Below are 22,123 nucleotides of genomic sequence, written 5' to 3' on the forward strand. Positions count from 1 at the left end.
TACACCTTCTTTACAACCCTATCAATTTGGGTAGAAACTTTGAGGTATCTATGGACGTGGACCCCAAGATCCCTCTGTTCCTCCACACTGCCGAGAATCCTGCTAGTAACCTTGTATTCTGCATTCAAATTAGACCTTCCAAAATTAATCGCTTCACACTTTTCTGGGTTGAATTCCATCTGCCGCTTCTTTGCCCAACTCTGCATCCTGTCAGTGTCCCGTTGCAACCTACAACAGCCCTCCACGCTGTCTACAACTCCACCAACCATCGTGTCATCGGCAAACTTACTAACCAACCCTTCCACCTCCTCATCCAAGTCATTTATAAAGATCACAAAGAGCAGAGGTCATTTAATTTCTATTCATACACAAATGTGAACAGAAATCAATTATTCTCAGTTTTAAGATATCAATATATGTATAAACACATTTCAGTGGCATATTTAATAAAGATAACCTCTTCAATCTGATACATGTAGCAGATACCTGTGGTGGAGTGGTATTGAAAATGAATTAAGCTATAAAACCATTCCTAGAGTTGGTCACCATTCAAAATTTTATTGTATCAACATCATTTCACGGTATGTAGGTATCATCGATAAGACCAGAATTTGTTCCCCTTTCTTAATTTCTCTTGAAAGGTCTCTGAATGGTTTGCAAGTCCTCTTTGGTGATAGGCACATCAATGTGGCTCTGATGTCATATATAGGTCAAACTAGACAAGAATGGCAGGCTTCTTTTCTTAAAGAGTGCGACTGAATTAAGTGTTTCTTCCCCACCTCCTTCCCCCACTCCCCATCATGAATTGATAGTTGTCATGGCCACTTCAACATGTATTAATTGAGTTTAAATCCCACCAGCAGCCATGGTGTGATCACAACATTACCCTGTATTTTTACATTATATGTCAGTGAATATTTTCGCCATTTCTACTTCATTTTGTTCTGAATGCTGCAGGAAAAGCTCAAATGAAATTATTCAGTTGACTGGACTGCAGTAAAGACTTCAACAATCATGTACCATATCAACGAGGTAACACAATTTGTCCATTTCTCTTTGTACCATGCAAATGACACTTTACCAATTTATTAAAGCTTGAAGGCACAGTTACTGAAAATACAAACTGCCAAAATAGTTGCATTTCCTAGAAATACGTCGACAAAACTTTACATAAATCCATCAAAGCAGGCAGTCAGAGCTAAAGAGTTCATTATTTTAATAACTTTGCGAACACACACTGATGGTAAAATATGAACCTTTGTACTTGATAAATGGATGACTCGAGCAACCATGTGACTAATATGAATATACAGTCTTATTAATTAGATTAGTTTTGCTTGCATATCCAAGCTGGAATAAATAATATTGCTTTAATGAATCGTCTTGAAATCTGTAATGCCTGACGTTAACTAGCTTACAAGGAAATGGAGACATCATATGAATCTTATGATAACTATTGCCAGAAAGATCAATTGAAGTTGCACAACATTAAATTCACAAAGCAGTTCTTCTGTGCTTTTGCGGAGGCACTATTGCTTTAAGAGTACTAACTGTTATTATTGGCCGAGTCTCTTTGTGTCGCTGTTTACCAATGAGGTGAGGAAATGTGGCTGAGGATCCAGCACCACTCCCCCAGCAGCAAATACTGAGCAGTATCGAGGAAATGAAGAACACTGGTCTCTCCGTGCGCTCAATTCACATCTAACGATTAGTCGCAGAACATCCATTGGGATTTTTAGAAGTATTCTTGGCGAATTTGACAAAGAACTATTGGATCCGAACGAAAAATGATCGATTATTTCTAAACTCGGGAAACGTAAGCTAGTGAGTATTTTTATTCTCTTTGTTACAACAGGAGCGTAAAATTTATCAGAGAATCACAAGAATCACAACAGACAATCACACGCAATGCCTTGATCGAGAATGGCCTTTTCGCTGAAGAGCCGAATATCGCTGTGGCCCGGTCTTTGCCTGATTCTGGTGTACCACACCGTTTCGGTTTTTGGGAACATTCGTTACTCAATTCCTGAAGAATTGGAGCTTGGTGCCTTTGTTGGGAATGTTGCTGAAGACCTCGGTTTAGACGTTAAACAACTGTCCGAGCGCCGGTTTCGGATTGCATCTGAAAACAAAGGACAATGCTTAACCGTGAATTTAGAAACTGGAATTTTGCATATCAGGGAAAAAATAGACAGAGAGCAGTTATGTGAACAGGGTTACAGTTGCATTCTAATGTTACAGGCGGTGATCGAGAATCCACTTAAAATATATCGCATTGAAGTTGACATTCTCGACATAAACGATAATGCACCAGTTTTCCAGAGACACGAAGTTACCCTGGAAATGTCAGAATTGACGCCACTTGGAACAACCTTTCCACTGCAGAGTGCCTTTGATGCGGATGCTGGAACAAATAGTGTTCGCGCCTATCAACTGAGCTCAAACCAGTACTTCACATTGAAATCACAACGAGACGGCGGCGATGCTGGTATCCCAGAACTGATGCTGCAGCGACATTTAGACAGAGAACTAGAACCGAATTTTGGATTAACGTTAACGGCGTTTGATGGAGGGCACCCGAAGAAATTTGGAACCACACAAATTAAAATTGTTGTAGTTGATGGAAACGACAACGCCCCTGTGTGCGAACGAAACAGTTACCAAGTTACGATTGCAGAAAATACACCCAAAGATTCACTGATTGTGAAAGTAACTGCCGTGGATGTGGATGAAGGCCTCAACGGCGAAGTAACCTATTCTTTCAGTGATCACACTCCTGATAAAATACGTAAGGCCTTTAGGTTAGATGCGACCACCGGAGAAATCAGCGTGAGTGGAATCCTGGACTTTGAAGAGTCAGATCGTTATCAGATTTCAGTACAAGCTAAAGACAGAGGCCCACATTCGGTGGCAGTATACTGCAACGTTTTGGTGATAGTTACTGATATCAACGACAATGCTCCAGAAATAATATTAACCACTACGTCGAGCACGATCTCAGAAAACGTTTCACCAGACACCGTCATAGCTGTTCTCAGAATTGTAGACCGAGATTCTAAGAACACAGCAGAGGTTTCTTGCAGAAGCCCCCTAACTCTACCGTTTAAGCTAATCACTTCTTATAATAATTACTATACTTTAGTGACAAATGGTGATATAGATCGAGAAGATGTACCAGAGTACAGCATTACAATTATATGTACGGATCATGGGTCCCCCCAACTCTCGGCCACAGAAACAATACAAGTTCAAGTCACAGATATCAATGACAATGTGCCACAATTCACGCAGCCTTCCTACACCATGCATATAGCAGAAAACAATGCTGTCGGCGGTTCAATTGGTTCTGTGTCAGCCTTTGATCCAGATTTCGATCAGAATGCCGAACTTTCATATGCGATTTTGGATAACGTGATAAATGGTTTTCCTGCATCTACGTTCGTCTCAATAAACGCTGTCAATGGTGTGTTGTATGCTCATCAATCCTTTGATTTTGAACAGTTAAAAAGTTTTGAAATCCACGTTAAAGTGACAGATGCTGGGTCCCCTCCACTCAGCAGTAATGTAACTGTCAATGTGATCGTCGTAGATCAGAATGACAATGCCCCTGTGATCGTGTCCCCTTTGGCAATCAAAGGATCCAGAGTAGAGGAAACAATACCGAGTTCGGCCGAACCAGGATATTTGGTGACAAAGGTGACAGCTACGGATGCTGATTCTGGTATGAATGCGCAGCTTTCATATGACCTTCATCAGTCCAATGATAAAAGTCTGTTTACTGTTGCTCAGGAAACGGGAGAAATATGGATTATTCGCCATTTTACACTCAAAGATACAATCCGCAGAAAAGTTGTAATTTTGGTAAGCGATAATGGAACCCCATCCCTTTCATCGTCGGTCACTATTCATGTATCGGTGCAGGATGATGGAAAAGAAAAGGAATCAAGAATTGGAATTCCGGGAACCCCCGTGTCATGGAACTCTGACATCAAATTTTACCTGATGATATTATTTGGCGCAACATCAATTGTTTTACTTCTAGCTATTGCTTTTCTCGTTATTAAGCTGCACAGACGTAGAAACGTTTTTTGCCGTTGTGATACGTCATGCTTTTCTGAAAGGAACTCTCACCAAGCAATTCAAAAGGCGAGCTTAAACCTGCAGATACCATCTACTTATACCCAGGCCTATGAAAATGAAAGACTCCCTCAACAGTTTCCCTATGATCCAGTTGTGAATGACGTAATGTTTCCAAAGTTACGTGGTTCTGCTGCATCCATGACTGGCCTCAAGACTGGCACATGTGTTACGGTAAAAGATGGAAAACCATCAGTTTCTACCAGCAGACACCCAGTTCACGAGGTGAGAAGCACACAACTAAATATATTTTGGGTACATACCTATTAACTATTTGGGCCCAAAATACAAGTGAAATGTAACAACGTGCATGGAGGGATAATTCAGCCTTTATTAACTAAAGTTAATTAGCAGACAGTTCAGTAAAAGGCAAAGCTAATGGAGAGATTCTGTATAAATTCAAGGACCAACTACAAGTACGATAAACTATAATAGTCCATTCGTTAGCAGCTTGAAAAATTCAAACAGTACAATAATTGAAGTGAGAACAATTTTGAATCTTTTGTATTAATTTTTCTAAGTGCCATGGTGGTCTGTATCATTAAGTATATGCATTTTGCTGACCATAGCCTCGTAGTGAGCACTTGACACAACTAATTATGGTGATGTAAGTAATTGTTAACATTGAATGATCCAACAAAGTATAACAGAACAATCCTGCCGAATAAATTAATTGGACTTAAAATAAGTCTGTTATTTCAACACGTTATATTACGTAATATATTTAACAGGCAAACCTATTATATTACTATTTAATTAAAATTATAGCAAGGAAGAAATTTACAAGACAATGAATATTGGTCTGAAAAGGTATAGTTTTTGAGACAACATAACTTGAAAGAAGTGTACGGAAAAAAATAAATGTATCCATCATATGGGGACTAGTTGAGAACAGAGGAAAATCTTTGGACATCAAAACTTTCCAATTTCATGCTTTGTAAGAAATACTCTTTATCTTCAACCCTCCAATCAAATTTTACAACCTCAAACATTTCTACAATTTATTCCACCAGCATCTGTAAGTTAGCCTGAAGGCTGTTTAATTCTTCCTAACAACTAAAGTACTTTTCAATCTTTGTATTTGCATCAAATCTGGAAACATAACAATTGATACCCCTGTCTTAACCATTCATATAAATTATGAGCAACTGAGACAGAAGCAGTGACCCTTGCAGTACGCCAATGGCCAGAACCTGTCAACCTGAGAATTTCCAAGTTATTCCTACTCTATGGTTTGCAAGTTTTATATTCACTAGTGGGGCATGGGCGTAGCTGGCTTGCCAGCATTTATTGTCCATCAGCAGTTGCTATTGACAAAGCACTGGTGAGCTGTAGTCTATTTACCTTGGATGAAACCTTTAGGTGGTGTTTCCATTTGTCTGCTGCGCTTGTCCTTCCAGGTGGAAATGGCCATGGAGTTTTATTTGTCTAAGGATGTTTGGTGAATTTCTGTAGTATATCTTGCAATCAGTACACACTGTTGACACTGACCGTTGTGGGGGCAGTGGATGATTGTGAATATGGTGCCAATCAAGCAGACGGCTTTGTGGTGGATGGGATCAAACTTCTTGACTATTGAAACTGCATCCATCGAGGCAAGTGGGGAGTATTCCATCACATTCCTGACTTAAGTATTATAGACGGTGGAAAAGCTTTTCAGAGTCAAGAGATGAGTTATTCAACACAGTATTCCTAGTTGTGACTGGCTCCTGACGCCAAGGCATTTATATAGTGAGACCAGTTGAATGTAGACTTTAAATTATAAGAACTGATTTAGGCCATTTGGTCCATCAAGTCTGTTCCATAATTCGAACATGGATGATAATTTCCCATCCCCATTCTTGCTCTTTCTCTCTCTATCCTTCGATCCCCTTACCAACCATCAACCTATCTATCTCTTTCTTAAATGCACTTAATACTGTGGCCCCCACAGCCCTCTGTGGAAATGAATTCCACTAATCTACCATCCTATGGCTGATGACATTACTCCTCATCTCAGTTCTGAAGAGTCATCCCTTCACTTTCAGGCTGTTCCACTGCTTCTTGTATATCCTACTAATGGAAACATCTCCTCCGTGTTCACTGTGTCCAGGTCTGTCAGTATTCAGTAAGTTTCAATCAGATCCGATCTCATCCTTCTGAATTCAATTGACTACAGAGCCAGAGTTCTAAATTTCTGCTCAAGTAACAGTTCATTTATCACCGGCATCATTCTTGTAAACCTCCACTGGACCCCTCCAAAGCCAGCACGTCCTTCTCCAACTGAACCTCTTTGATAATCTTAACACAATCCTGAACTAGGACTCTCAAGTCCCTTTGTGTTCCAGATGCACAGCCGTTTCTTAGTTCATAAAATAATCTGTGCCTCTATTCAACCTACCGAAGTGCCTCAACATTTTTCATATTGTATTGTGTCTTACCCCTCTTTGCTCAGTCTCCTCGTCTTTCTAAATCCTTCTGCAGCGTCCACGTTTCCTCAACACTCCTTATCTCTGTCTTATCTGCAAACTCAGCAAAAATGCACTTAGAATTTCTTGAAAAAGAGGATAATCAAGGTACTTTTTTGCATTCGTGATCATCTTTCAAAGCCTATTAAGTCTGCAATGGTGCTTGAAACTGGGAAGGAAGCATCTGTGTCAGAGAGAAGGGAGGAACAATAATTTCCAGTCAATGGTAACCCTTAGGATATTGATAGTGGGAGATTTCATGATGGAAATACATTGAATGTCAAGAGGCAGTGGTTACATTGTATCTTATTGGAGATGGTCATTGCCTAACATTTGTATTGCTGCTTTTCAGCCCAAATCTGGATATTGTCCAATTCTTGTTGGATTGAATATTGACTGCTTAAGTATCTGAGGATTTATGAATGGTGCTGAACGTTGTGGAATCATCAGCAAACATCCTCACTTCTGAGCTTTTGGCATGCTCCAATCTAAGCAGCATATTTCTCCAGATACTCAAACAGGGTGTATTACTCCAGTCCAATGCATATCAATTTTATTTGGTCACCCTGTTACGTGGAACTTTACCAAAACATTTCTTATATCCATAACAACATAATCACTGTTTCCTCTTGACAATTTGCTGCTAATATTCTCAAAACGCTTCCAAAATTGACAAACATAAATCTCCTTCATAATCTACAATTACTTTTTACAATCAGATAATTATTTTATGAACATCCAAGGATTATCGCCTTTCTAATTGATTCTAGTCTATTCCCTAATACATATATCAGGCAAACAGGTCTGACGTTCCTTTTTGTTGTCTTTCTCTTCTTTCTGATACAGAGGGGTTGCATTTACAACTTTCAAATTGCAAACATCCTTGCAGACATCCTTGCAGACTTAATAGAATTATAAAAGATAATCAGTAATGCATCAATGATATCGGTAACCCTCTCTTTAAGTAATCTGCAGCAGTAGTTATCAGGTCTTGGAGATCTGCCAACTTTTGTCTGGTTAGTTGCTCCAATTTTCTTTTTCTTAATATAATAAGTTATTTCTGTTTTCGTTCCTTAGTAAAGAGTAGGTTGTTAATTAATTGATTGAAATTTTGTGTTTTTCTCTGTGAAAAGAGATACAAAGAATTTAGATAGCGTCATTGCCGTTTTTCTACTATTAACAGGGGTGTTCCAGTCATTCTCTGTCATAGACCCACATTTGTCTTTGTTTAAATTTTCACATTAACATACTTGCAGAAGGCTTTAAAATTCTTTCTCACGTTAGCTTCTATTTTTTACTTATATTCAGTTGCCATTTTCAACATCAATTGTTTCATCCTCCTTTTTTGAATTTGAAAATTCTCCAAATACTCAGTCTTATAATCTATCTGCCATTTAATAAGTTCCTCATTTGACAAAATACTATTTTCAGCATCACTTCTTATGCATGGCTCTGTCGCGTGTCTTGTTGTATTTTTCCTTAAAGTAAGATGTATTTCAAATGTACATTTAACTATTTATATACTCTTCATTGCCTAGCAGCCGCTAAATCTTTTAATATTATTTTCTAACCCTGCACAACAAACTTGCTCCTTACAATCATCCTTAATATTATGCTTTTTTATTGCATTTAATACCCTATTTTCAGATCAAGCTGCATTTTTTTTTCAGAATTCAGAAAATCTTCCTCCAATGGTGTTCAATGCATCTACGCAATCTCTGTGTAGATTGAGGGCTCTCATGATTATTGCATGCATATGTTACCTGCAATGTTTTAAGTCCTAATTCGGTTACTGTGTGGTGTCCTCTAATCCACTCTTACCCATGTTTCATGCATTCACTGTTTTTTAGCTATATGCAAGCACATTCCACATCGTAACATAATAAAAATTAAATACTGTGGATGCTGGAAATTTGAAACAGTCTAAGAGAACGCTAGATGAACTCAGCAATTCTGGCAGCATCTGTGAAGGGAGAAACACAATTTACCTTTCAAGTCCATTATGAGGAAGCTTAAGGTAAATAAGCCCTTAGGAGGCAGTGATCATAAGATGTCAGAATTTGCTCTGTAATTTGAGAGGGAGAAGATAGAATCAGTGGTAACGGTATTACAGCTGAATAAAGGCAACAGAGGTATGTGGGAGGAGCTGGGCACAAGGGGAGGCGATGCCCTAGTGGTATTATCGCTGGGCTGTTAATCCAGAGACCCAGTTAATGTTCTGGGGACCTGGGTTCAAATCCTGCCATGGCAGATGGTGGAATTTGAATTCAATATCTGGAATTAACAATCTAATGATGACCATGAATCCATTGTCAATTGTCAGGAAAACCCCAACTGGTTCATTAATATCCTTGAGGGAAGGAAATCTACCATCCTTACCTGGTCTGGCCTACATGTGACTCCAGACCCACAGCAATGTGGTTGAATCTGAACAACCCTCAGCGCAATTAGGAATGGGCAATAAATGCTACCTAGCCAGTGACGCCCTCATCTGATGAACGAATAAACTAAAATTGACTGGAAGAGGAGTCTAGCTGGAGAGACAGTGAAACAGCAATGGCAGGAGTTTCTGGGAGTAATTCAGGAGATGCAGCAAAAATTCATCCCTAGGAAACGAAGCATGGTACAAGGACGATAAGGAAACCATGGTTGACTAGGAAGTCAGGGATAGCATAAAAGCAAAAGAGAAAGCATATAATGTGGCGAAGGGCAGTGAAAAACCAGAGGACTGGGAAGCTTACAAAGACCAACAGAGGGAAACAAGAAAAGAAATAAGGACGGAGAAGATTAAATATGAGGGTAAGTTATCCAGTAATATAAATGAAGACAGTAAGACTTTCTTTAGATATGTAAAGGGCAAAAGGGAGGCAAAACTGGACATTGGGCCACTGGAAAATTACGGTGGAGAGATAGTAGTAGGGAACAAGGAAATGACTGAGGAACTGAATAATTACTTCACGTCAGTCTTCACGGTGGAAGACACCAGTAATCTCCCAAAAATTCAAGAGAGTCAACGGGCAGAGCTGAGTATGATGGCCATCACCAAGGAAAAGGTGCTAGTAAAACTGATTAACTTGAAGGTGGACAAATCACCTGGACCAGACGGATTACACCCCAGAGTTCTAAAGGAGATAGCTGAAGAGATAGTGTAAGCGTTAATGGTGATCTTTCAGGAATCGCTAGAGTCAGGGAGGGTCCCACAGGACAGGAAAATCGCTAACGTGACATCCCTGTTAAAAAAGGGAGTAAGGCAAAAAGACGGAAAATTACAGGCTGATTAGCATAATGGCCATGGGTAAGATTTTGGAGTCTATTGTAAAGAATGAGATTTCTGAATATTTGGAAGTGTAAGGTAAAGTAGGGCAAAGTCAGCATGGTTTCATCAAGGGGAAGTCATGCATGAAAAATTTGCTAGAATTCTTTGAGGAAGTAATGAACAGGATAGGCCAAGGAGAGCCAATGGATGTTATCTACCTGGGCTTCAAGAAAGCCTTTAACAAGGTGCTGCACAGGACGCTGCTGAGAAAGATAAGGGCCCCTGGTGTTAGATGCAAGGTGCTAGCATGGATAGAAGATCAGTTGTCTGGCAGAAAGCAGAGAGTGGGGATAAAAGGGTCTTTCTCAGGATGGCAGCCGGTGCCAAGTGGTGTTCTGCAAGAGTCAGTGTTGGGACCACAACTTTTCACTTTATGCATTAATGATCCAGATGAAGGAACTAAGTTTGCAGACGATACAAAGATAGCTGGAGGGACAGGTAGTACTGAGGAGGTGGGCGAGGCTGTAGAAAGATTTGAACAGATTGGGAGAGTGGGCAAAGAAGTGGCAGATGGAGTACAACGTGGGCAAGTGTGAGGTCATTCACTTTAGTAAGAAGAATAAAAAGCATGGACTATTTTCTAAATGGGGAGAAAATTCAGAAGTCTGTAGTGCAAAGAGATTTGGGAGTTCTAGTCCAGGATTCTCTCAAGGTAAACTTGCAGGTTGAGTCAGTAGTCAGGAAGGCAAACGTAATGTTGGCATTTATCTTGAGAGGAATTGAATATAAAAGCAGGAATGTACTCCTGAGGCTTTATAAGGCTCTGGTCAGGCCACATTTGGAGTATTGTGTGCAGTTTTGGGCCCCATATCTCAGGAAGGATGTATTGGCCCAGAAGCGGATTCAGAGGAGGTTCGTGAGAATGGTCCCAGGAATGGAAAGCTTAACATATGAGGAATGTTTGAGGACTCTAGGATTATACTCATTGGAGTTTAGAAGGATGAGGTGGGGGTGTATCTAATTGAAACTTACAGAATACTGAATGGCTTGGACAGAGTGGATGTTGGGAAGATGCTTCCATTGGTAGGAGAGACTAGGACCCGAAGGCACAGCCTTAGAGTAAAGGTAAGACCTTTTAGAACGGAGATAAGGAGAAACGTCTTCAGCCAGAGAGTGGTGAATCTATGGAGTTCACTTCATAGAAACGTTCTTGATTATCAAGGGGATCAAGGGTTACGGAGAGAAAGGGGGAGAATGAGGTCGCAGAACCTATCAGTCATGATTGAATGGCGGAGCAGACTTTATGGGCCGAATGGCTTAATTTCTGCTCCTATGGCATATGGTCTTATGGCCTTATGGTCTTATGACTCTTCTTCAGAACATCTCATTGTTCTCATTGAGAACCTTCTCTCACCAATAATGTCATCCTAAACGTTCTCAACAGCCATCTGTGCAATAGTTTGCTTTATGCCTTACTTCCTGAATGTCGAATATCCATTAATCTCGAATTTCAAGTCTTCGCCAATTTGCAGACACGTCACAATAATGGCAGAAAAAAGTATGCATTTTTCCTTCCGCCATAAAATCTCCTTTCTTATAGTGAATGCTGCATGCAAGTAGATGGAGAGCTTTAAATGTTATCTTTTTTAAAATGTTCTTTAATTTGATCCTGGTTGATTCCAGGATTTGTTTATGCTACTTGCCACTTTAATCTATAGGTGTTGAAATTCCCATTGCCAGCTTTGTTTTTGCACGAGGTTCTATGACAAGCGGTTATAACTTTCATGGCCACAATTACTGAGATGAGATTTCTCTTCAATATTTATAAATTGAAGTTAAATTACACCAGTTGCTGTGCTGGGATTTGAGCCAATGGTGCAGGAAAATTGGTCTGGATCTATCGATTATTATTTCAGAATTATTTCAACTGTACCACCATTTCCTATGCTAAAAGTTGTCTGATTCACACGACATGTGTCAAAGTACAGTCTACAGTGATTTTGTGCCATATGAATTTGGGCAGTAATTGTTGTCCATCTATACTTGACCCCTGAAAGTGATAGCACATTCATTTCAATCTTTGGAGTCAGATGCAGCAGTTATTGTGAGCACGGTCGAGTGAAAGCTTGTTTTATTTTTCTTACTGAGAATGTTTGTTTTCAGTTTGTGACACTACATAAAATGGCAAAACAGTTGATCAGGGTTGAGAAATATAATACATTTGAAGATTTGTGTGTCCGCTGTTGCATTTAGAATATTAAATTTTGTGGGTATTTAACAGATGTGTTGAGCAAGAGCACAACCAATGTAGACAGTATCTTGTTATAATTAGACTACGTTTATTGACATATTCAAGCAATGATGAATAGTATAAGTCTTAGAACTGGTCTTCAGGCTGGTAAAACATAACCTTAATTTACCTCCACGGAAAGGGAGACAACGTTTTAATGATATAGCAAACATTGCACAGAAATGTCAATTGTAGTTGCACAACTTTAAAAGCACGTAATAGGACTTTTGGTCTTCTGTAGAGGTGCTATTGCTTTAGGAACACTAACTGTTTATTATTGGCCGAGTTTCTTTGTGTTACTGTCTACCAATGAGATGAGAAAATATGGCTGACGATCTAGCACCAATCCCCTCCACAAAAATCTGTGAAATATTGAAGAAACGTGGAGCATTCATCTTTCCTCACTCTCAATTCATATCTCAGGATGTGTTGGGAAAAATCAAAGGCGATTTATTTCCAGAATATTAACGATTCTAGCAGAGATAAACGACAGTAGCTGAAAAAAAAAGTTGATTCCAAAATCTGGGAAACAAAGGTAGTAAAGGGTCAACTTTCCTGCCTGATAATAAGGAAAATAAAATTAATTGAAGAAGCAGACAGTTATGTTTAAAGTACTTTGATCCAGATTTGCCATTTTTGCAGAATATCAGAGTATAGAAGTGGCCCGTTCTTTACCTGATTCTCTTGTATCTCACCAATCCGTTATATGTAAACATTTGCTACACAGTTCCTGAAGAAGTACTGCTTTGTTGGGAATATCGCCGAATACTTCAGCTTAGATATTAAACAATATCCTGAAAACAGGTTTTGGATTGCATTTGAAAAGAAGGACAGCAATTTTCTGTAAATTTAAGAACTGGAATTGTGCTTATACAGAAAAAAGGAAGTTGACAGAGAGAAGCTTTTTGGATAAGACCATAGTTGCATTCTAACGTAACAGTTGGTGATGGAGAATCCAATTAAAATACATTTTGTTGAAGGACACATTCTCGACATAAAAGAGAATGTAGCAGTTTTTCAAAAGAAAGGAAGTTAACCTGGAAATTTCAGGACTGACACCACTTTGAATGGCTATTCCACTTCAGAATGCTGCTCATGTGGACTCTGGAAGCAGTACTGTCGCTCTTATCAACTGAATCCAAACGGATATTGCCTTTTGAGATCACAGTCAGACGACGGGTAAGCTGGAATCCCAGATCTAGTGCTACCACGACACTTAAACAGAGAACAAGAACCAAATCTTGAACTAACATTAATGATATTTGATGGAAGGAACTGTGCAAATTAAAACTACGAAAAGTAATGCGAATGACGATACCCCTGTTTGTGAACAAAACATCTATCGCATTGTAACTGCATGCACAGATAAGTTGATTATGAAAGTAACTGCAGTGGATATAGACGAAGGCCTATACAGTGAAGTAAACTATTCGTTCAGTGATCACACTTCTGATAAAATGTGAGAAGGATTTAGCTTTGATCCAATTATGGACAAATCAGATGGTTATCAGATCGTTTCATCTTCATTCCCAGAACTGAATCCAGAATATTTTCCCCTCAGTTCCCCTTAAGTTGTTTGAAAGCCAGTTGATATTGGGATAGTTAAATTCTCCAACTATTATTGTCCTTTTATTCCTACAGGCAGCAACCTGTGGGCATATACGTTCTTGTATACTTATCTCACTATTTCGGCGTCTGTAGTATACTCCTAGTAAGGTGGCCACCCTTACCCGTTTAGGATATCATCCCTTCTCACAACTGGAATTGATTCTTTGACCAATACTACTACCCCCCACCCCCGGCATCTTTTTAGTAGCCCACTCTATCCTGCCTGAAAACTCTATATCCAGCGATATTAAACAGTCAATTTTGTCCCTCCCTCAGTCAGGTTTCCATTACAGCAACGACATCGTGCTGCCATGTACTTATCTGTGCCCTTAATTCATCTGCGTTGTTTGTAGTACTCCTTTCATTGAATTATAAATAGCTCAAACTCCTCAATTGTCTTTGCTGGACGCTTTTCATTCCTCACTTCTTTTGCTTTTCCAAGTCCCTGATTACATCAGCAACTGATGCTCGACCTCCAATTTCCTGATCTTAATATGATCCACTTTGGTTCGCAATCTCTGCCATACTAGTTTAAAATCTCACCAACGCAACTACCAAAATCCCGCCCGAGAATATTTATCCCAGTTCTGACTAAATGCAACCTTTCAGGCTTGAAGGTTCCACCTCCCCGAGTATTAAATGGTGGGGCAGGCTCGTGGGGCTGAATTGCCTACTCCTGCTCTTAATTATTCCGTTCTTATGTTGATAACGTGATTGAGTGCGTCTCTGTCATTGTTTTTCGAGGTCGTAAAACTCGCAGGTTAGGAAGTCTCTGTCAAAGGAGCCTTGGGGAATTCCTGCAGTACATACTTTAGATGAAATGCACATTTCAGTTGTGGAATGAGTAAATTTTGAATGGGATACTATTCAAGTAGACTGTTTATCCTGCACGGTGACGAATTATTTTTACTGTTGCTAGATCTATACACTTCCAAGCAAGTTGAAAGTATTTCATCAAAATTTGGCATGTCTCTTATAGATGATGCAGTGGCTTTGGGTAATCAGGAAGTGAACTACTCTCTAAAGACTTCCAAACCTCTAACCTCCTCCTGTAGCCATTACATATAAATGACTTGTACAGTTCCGCCTATGTCATTGACAACCTCAAAGATCATACAATTTACAATTGTAATGCCAACGAATTTAAAAGGGAGATGCTAATTATATCCCCCGTCGGAGATTGGCTATGAAGTGAGCTGATATTATTACTGGACAAGTACGATCTTGCTAGATCACCTCTTGTTTAGTCTTTTCATATTAACAACGTGGTGTCTCTCTGAAAAACATGCATATAAATTCGTAAATTTGTTTTAAACATTAAAACCAAAAGTTATTAAGGAGATTCAATGTCGATAATATAAAATAAACTCAGTTATTTATAAATAACACAAAATCAATTACCAATCTGTTAAATCTGAAAACCGCTTCTGCTTCCTCATTCATAAGCCTGAGTTTAAAATTTCTGAGTCTCAAATAATGTTTTCAGGGTTTTATTCGAATGCTCCTGGCCTGGAAACAACACTAAATTTCTTAATATAAGCTAATAATTATTTTCGTATCTCTTTCTTTCTCAGAAGCATTGCTCTGCATATCCATCTTCAGCCGATACATCTGTACAACATAGTCCGCAGAAAGACAGAAACAATGCCTTTTTCAGCTATGGTTGTTGCCCATAGACTTAAAAAAATGTCTGGAAATTCCCATCAAATGGGTTAAGGTACAACAGTGTGTACCTTGCTCGCTCTTAAATTCTCCTGTGTAAATGGAAATTCATTAATTCTGGGAAGCTATATCTCTCAAAAATATCGCAAACAAATCACCAAAGCTATAAAATAATTATAAGGTAATCATTAACACCCTGGGACACATAAGAAAACCGATGCATTATTAATTCACAATTCAAAAATCCAAATTGAAAATTAATAATGTTCAAATCACACATTCGAAATCAAAATTGTAATTTATTGACAGTTGTGTGGGTTCAAGTTATACTTCTCAGCCTAAGCCAATGAACATCCTAACTTCTAAATTTGAGAAGCTGGGTAGTTGGTCGTGAAGCTGTTTAAAATACTTGTGCCTAGAACAGAACGAGAGGAACTCCTGCTGTGATGTCCTTGGGCTGAGCTGAACAATCTCGAAAAGTTAGACCACCTTCCTCAGCGTTAGGTTTGATTCTAAGCCAAAGAATGTTAATCCCCAAATCCCATTTATTTGTATTTTGCCAGGGTTCTGCGATGCCATGTCCAGATTAATGCAGCCATGACGTCAATACAGTTCACTTTCACGTCACCTTTTGTATTATGAACATGTTTGGAACAAACTGTAATCGATTTAAGAGCTAGCTGTCTCTGCTGTAACCAAACTGGGTGTCAGTGAGTCACTTGTATTGGAATAAGTGCTACTCGATCGCATATTAGAGTATCATTAGAGTAAATTGAAGGGGTAGTATTTGCTATGTTTTGAAATGTCGCTGTTGAATGGACAAGACACAAATGGACAACTTTCTAAATTGTCATATACATACCCGAGTTTTAACTGTGCTCGACAAACTTAGCTATATCAGTGGCTCAGTTTGAATATCAGATGCATGGTACCAAAGCCATAATTTTATAAGATACCACAGATTGATAGTGAAACATGTTTTCAGCCGTTTCCTGTTATAGCACAGGAAATCAAAAAGCTGAAGGCAGGTACATGTGATATTAAGTACACAAGGAGGAGATTGAGATGGATATCCCATCTGGACAGTTTCAGAATATTCAGGAATGTTTTTTGCACTAGTTTCTCAAATAATTGAGCATTCAGTATGTTTTCGAACCCGCCTTCTCTTGTTAAATGTTTAACGTTTCACCACCACTAGAAACAGGACGTAGCAGAACTGCAAAACGATAACTTGATTGGTTGTTTGTAGAACCACTTAGTTCTATCTACTGTATGCTGAATATTCTTCGTTTGCAAGTTTCCCTGGTTTGCAGTTGCATCAAATTGATACTTTACTTTTAATGATGCTTCTGGCATGCTCTCCTGTGCTCTTCATTATACCAAGGATATGCTGAATCTTAAGATTATAGATTGTGGTTGGATAAACATCTGCTGCAACTGATAGCCCGCAGTCCCTAATGGATGTCCAGTTTTGAATTGCTAGATCAGTTCGAAAACTGCTGCATTTATCCACACAACACCATGCAGTTGGGCTTCTATATTGAGACAGGATTTTGACTGCACAAGAAATATCAATGTTGTCATTCACAGATATATCTTCAAAACGTAAGTTAGCGAAGAAGAGGTCAAGTGTGTCTTTTCCTTCAGTTTGTTTCGTTAAAAATTCCCCTATACGTAGTCCAGTTATTATCTCATTCTTCAGTTGATAAGGTAGGTCAGGTTACCAAACACCTCACTTGTAAAGGTCTTTGAAGTTCTCCACCGAGTACATTTTGACATTGCCACCTTTCTCTTTCACCAAATTCTGTTCTGTATGGACAAGTTCTCATTCTCTGCAGAAGGTAGTCGATCTTAATCAGAAGGAGATTCCATTGTTGATATTTAAATCGAATCCGTGAGAACTCCTGGCATTCAGGGTCAATGATCTATATTCCCGGGGTTGTGTGCACTGTGGTGCCAACTTTGACAAGACTGCTCTTCCTGGGGGAGGCGATGGCCTAGTGGTATTATCGCTGGACTATTAATCCAGAGACCCAGATAGTGTTCTGGGGTCCCGGGCACAGCAGATGGTGGAATTTGAATTCAATATAATATCTGGAAATACGAATTTAATGAAGACCATGAATCCATTGTCAATTGTCAGAAAAAACCCATCTGATTCAATAATGCCCTTTAGGGAAGGAAACTGCCATCCTTACCTGGTCTGGCCTACATGTGACTCCAGACCCACAGCAATGTGGTTGACTCTCAACTGCCTTCTGGACAATTAGGGATGAGCAATAAATACTGCCTGGCCAGTGATGCCCTCATCCTGCGAATGAATAAATGAAGTGAATCACGGGGAAGAATAGATAAACGGCCACTTGAGCTTGCTCCAATCATCAGTGAGGTCATCCTGATCTGACAGTATTTCAAAATCAACATTCCAGTCAATGCAAAATAGCCTTTGCTTAGCCTGGCTACCAAGATTGCATTTATGTTCATCTTAAAGCATTTCAGTGCCCCTCCTCACCACCTTCTGAGGCATGGAGTTCTCACAGACAACAAAGTCAGAAGAAAGTTTCACGCTGATATAAAAGTGAATTTCTGCCCTAAAAAAGGAGTGAGCACTATTTTTGTTTTATGTAGCACCCCATCGTCTGGGTATTTCCAAAGTAGGTAACATCCTTTCGACTTTTATTATATCATTATCATTCAGGATCTTACATATTTCAATACTCTCAATGCACATCAAGTCAACACCATTCTTCCAATTGTTGTAGAAATGAAGCCAGTCTGTCAATTCTTTCATCACGAGACAATACAGTTATGCCAGATATTAATCTAGATGGCATTTTCTGCATCGTCTTGTCACTGCTAAGTTAAATAGACTATTCAAATTCATTGTGTCCAAGTTCCTCATTATTTGGTACACCTCAAGTAAAACGAACCATAGCCTCCCCTGTAACTGCCAGCCTATTCAATCATTAAAACCTACCAAATATTTCCAATCCTGGCAATATCCATAGAAAAATCCTACCCACTGTCTTTAGTGCTATTACATTCTGTTCATAATGAACTGACAAGAAATGCACACATTACACAAGTTGTAGCCCAACTAATGACTGATAACATTGGAACTTAACATAAACTGATAATTACTATTGTTAATGTCCCGCTTACTAGTTTCTTTTCTGCTGGTATATTCAAACTTAGGAACCTTACTTTTTTGTTTCTCTGTTTCTGCTATCAACGTGGATCACGTTGTCACCTTCCCTCTCATGGTACACTTTGAAAACTTGGAGTCATGCTGAACTCAGGGAGGCAACGTTAACACATAGAACTCAATGATCATGTCCCATCATCCAGTTCCGTACCCAGTTCCTGCTTTCTCCCTTATCCTTTTATCCCTTTACCCCTAAGGACTATCTCCAACTCCTTCTAGAAAACATTTAGCACTTTTGCCTCAAATGCTTTCTGTGGCAATCAATTACATAGGCTCACTATTCTCCAGGTAAGGGAATTTCTCTTCATCTCTATTCTGAATGGCCTACCCCATAACCTTGCCCTATAACTCCTGGTTTGGAACTCTCATTTCATCGGGAACATCCTTTCTGCATTTGAACAGTCCAAATGTCTTACGATTTTATAGCTGTCTATGTATTCACTCTCGTTCATTTAAAATTCAGTGAATGCATTTCTAACTGTTCCAGTATGTTTGATATGTCAGTCCTAAATTATATCAATCATAGGAATCAGTCAGTTTAAGCTTCATTGCACTTTCTCCATAACTAGAACATCATTTATCAGGTAGGGAGACAAAAACTGCAGAAAATAATCGAGATGTGTTCTCAGCAAGGCCCTTTACAATTGCAGCCAGATATTCCTGTTACTCTATTCGAATCCTCATGTTATGAATGCTAATATACCAATAGGCTGCTGTATAGCCAACACAACTGCATGCTTACTTTCAGCGACTAGTGTGCAAGGACAGACAGATGTCATTGCACCTCCCACTTTCCCAAGTCTATGGTCATTCAGATAATAATCCGCCTCGCTGATTTGGTTAGCAAAATCGATAAACTCACATATATCCACATTATATATCATCTGTCAAACTAATCACTCAAACTGTCCAAATCACAACGAATCATCTCTGCACCCTTTTCGTTGCTCACCCTCCCATCAAGTTTTGTATTACCTGCAAACCTGGAGAGACTACATTTAGTTTCCACATCGAAATCAATGGCATGCGTTGTGAATAGATAAGGTCCAAGCACTGATCTGAGTGATTCCCGATAGTGACTCGATGCCATTCCATAAAGAAAAACTGTCTGTTCCCACTCTTTGCTTCCTGTCTGCCATCCAGTTCTCTATCCGAGTCAGTTTGCTTGCCCCATTCTCATGGGCCTTAATTTTACATGCTAAATGCGTTTGTGGTACTTTAACAAAGTCATTCTGAAAGTCCAGGTAAAGCACATCTACTGGTTTCCCTTGTAAACTCCCTAGTTACAACTTCAAAACATTCCTGTAGATTTACCAAGCATGATTTCCCTTTCTTAAATCCTTGCTGGCTGTTTGATCATGTGACTATTTTCCAAGTGTTCTGCTATTAATTATTTCATAATGAGCTTTAGCATTTTCAACACGAATAATGTCAGACTTCAAACGGTCAATAATTTCCTGTTTCATTTTTTTCTCTATCTTTTTTTTAAATCAGTGGGTTTATATTAGCTATCTATGGGGACTGTTCAAGAGTATACAGAATACTGAAAAAAGACCAACAAAACACCCATTATTTCTCAGGCCATTTCTTCAGGCACAATGGGATGTAGATTGACAGGCTTGGTAATGTATTGATATTTCACTGCATTAATTTCCCCAACATCACTTTCCTACTTATTCTGATTTCCTTCAGTCCCTACCACTCACTTGACCCTATGTTGTCCAACACTTTGGTACATAAATTGTGCTGTGGAAACATAGAAGATAGGCGTAGGAGTGGGCCACTCCACCCCTCGAGTCTACTCTGCAATTCAAAATGATTGTGGCTGATCATCGAGCTCAATACCCTAATCTCACATAGCTGCGCCATATCCATTGGTCACTGTACCCATAAGATATTTATACCTAAGCTTTGTCAAGGCAGAAGCAAAATCCATGCTTAATTGTTCTGCTATCTCTTTGCTTGTTATTGTAACCCAGGTTTCTGAATGCGAGTTGTCTACGTTTTTCTTCACCGACACGTTTCACTAATATTTCACTAATATTTTTCTCTTCACATACCTATAGAAATTTTTATATTCAGTTTGCATGTTCCCTGCAAGTTTAATCTCATATTCCATCCCCACCCCGATCAATCCCTTTATTCTCCTTTACGGAAATCCTTTGCATTAATGTACATAAATATCAAATATCATTTGTGCATTACTTATGTGGATTTAACATTGCATTAATGCAGTATATAGATACAAATCTGTACGTTAAATATATGCAGGGACGACCTTGTATACGCATAAGTGGGTATTGATAGCAGGAAAGTCGATCTGAATGTAGAAATGTTGTGAAGAACAAGACGAAGGAGAATCAAAATAGATAGAGCATTAACGTAGTCACTGTTCCATCCAGAAAGCTGTACATGAGTGTTACCACTAAAAATCAAATAGTCTTCTTAAATAGAAATATGAGGGGTAACACGTGTATGCCAACAATAATTTAAGTATATTTCAGAGCTGGTTGATAACTAATATGAAATAATTAAATATGACTTCGTGCCATGTTTTGTAAGTCATTTTTTTTCTCCCACTAAAAGTTGAAATAATTTGTTTTTTGCATAGTAATTTCACTTTTGTACTCCAATCTGTGCCGATAAAAATAAAAAAAATCTCTAAAACGTGCTTTCTCATATGTGTTTTCAGGCATACAACAGCAGACAGCGGGATTTGGAGCAATCCTCCATTGAAAGGTGCTCTTCAGGACAATATGGGATAGGATTGTGTACTTCGGATAAATGCGAAGTGGAACCTGATCCCAGAAGGCTCGTAGAAATACATTCTCGTGCCTTGTAGGAGCTCTGAATGGGTATATAGTGATTCGAATTAATAATGTTTTGTCGGTATGGTGAGAAGGTTGAAAAAATGTATTTGGTCTGCTTACTCTGGCTAACTTACGCAATGTTAGGCAAACTTGCAGCACATTATGCTCCAAGATGAATAACTTCTGTACAGTCAAATTGCATGCTTCCCGAATGATTGACAGCAGTGTACGTCATAATAATATTTGTCTATATATAGGTATGAATAAAGGCAACATCTCATTACGTAGTTGTTATTGTGAATACCCATCTTCATAATGCTCTGGATTTTTTGCACAGCAAGACTGTCACCTGTATATAGCAATTAAATAAAAACTGAAAGAAATGCGAATGCTGTAAATCAGGATCAAAAACAAAGTTGCTGGAGAAGCTCAACAGGTCTAGCAGCATCTGTGAAGGAAAATTGCTGTGAGTTCTGAGGAAGGGTCACCGGACGCGAAACGTTAACTCTGTTTTTCCCTTCACAGATGCTGCCAGACCTGCTGAGCTTCTCCAGCAACTTTGTTTTTGCACCTGTATACAGCAACTCGTGTTTCTTGTTTTCTGACAAGACAATTTTCTACTGAATATGTGACACAATTTCTGCCAGGAATATTTTTATAAGCTTCCTGATGGAATATTCTGCACTTACCTTGTTAGAGCAGAACAAC

The 22,123-nt window shown here is 39.0% G+C and overlaps 1 protein-coding gene across 1 annotated transcript in view; it reads left to right on the forward strand.

The window, feature by feature from the left end:
* The window catches only part of LOC109913631, a 136,211-nt gene extending 114,398 nt beyond the window's left edge, over positions 1–21,813 (forward strand). The window contains exon 9 of the mRNA XM_048603504.1: positions 21,298–21,813. Within this exon, the coding sequence (XP_048459461.1) occupies positions 21,298–21,447 (150 nt within the window). The 3' untranslated portion in view covers positions 21,448–21,813. The remainder of the gene's footprint in view (positions 1–21,297) is intronic.
* The last annotated feature ends 310 nt before the right edge of the window (positions 21,814–22,123 follow it).

Source organism: Rhincodon typus, chromosome 12 (assembly GCF_021869965.1).
Source record: "Rhincodon typus isolate 14 chromosome 12, sRhiTyp1.1, whole genome shotgun sequence".
Classification (NCBI taxonomy): Eukaryota; Metazoa; Chordata; class Chondrichthyes; order Orectolobiformes; family Rhincodontidae; genus Rhincodon; species Rhincodon typus.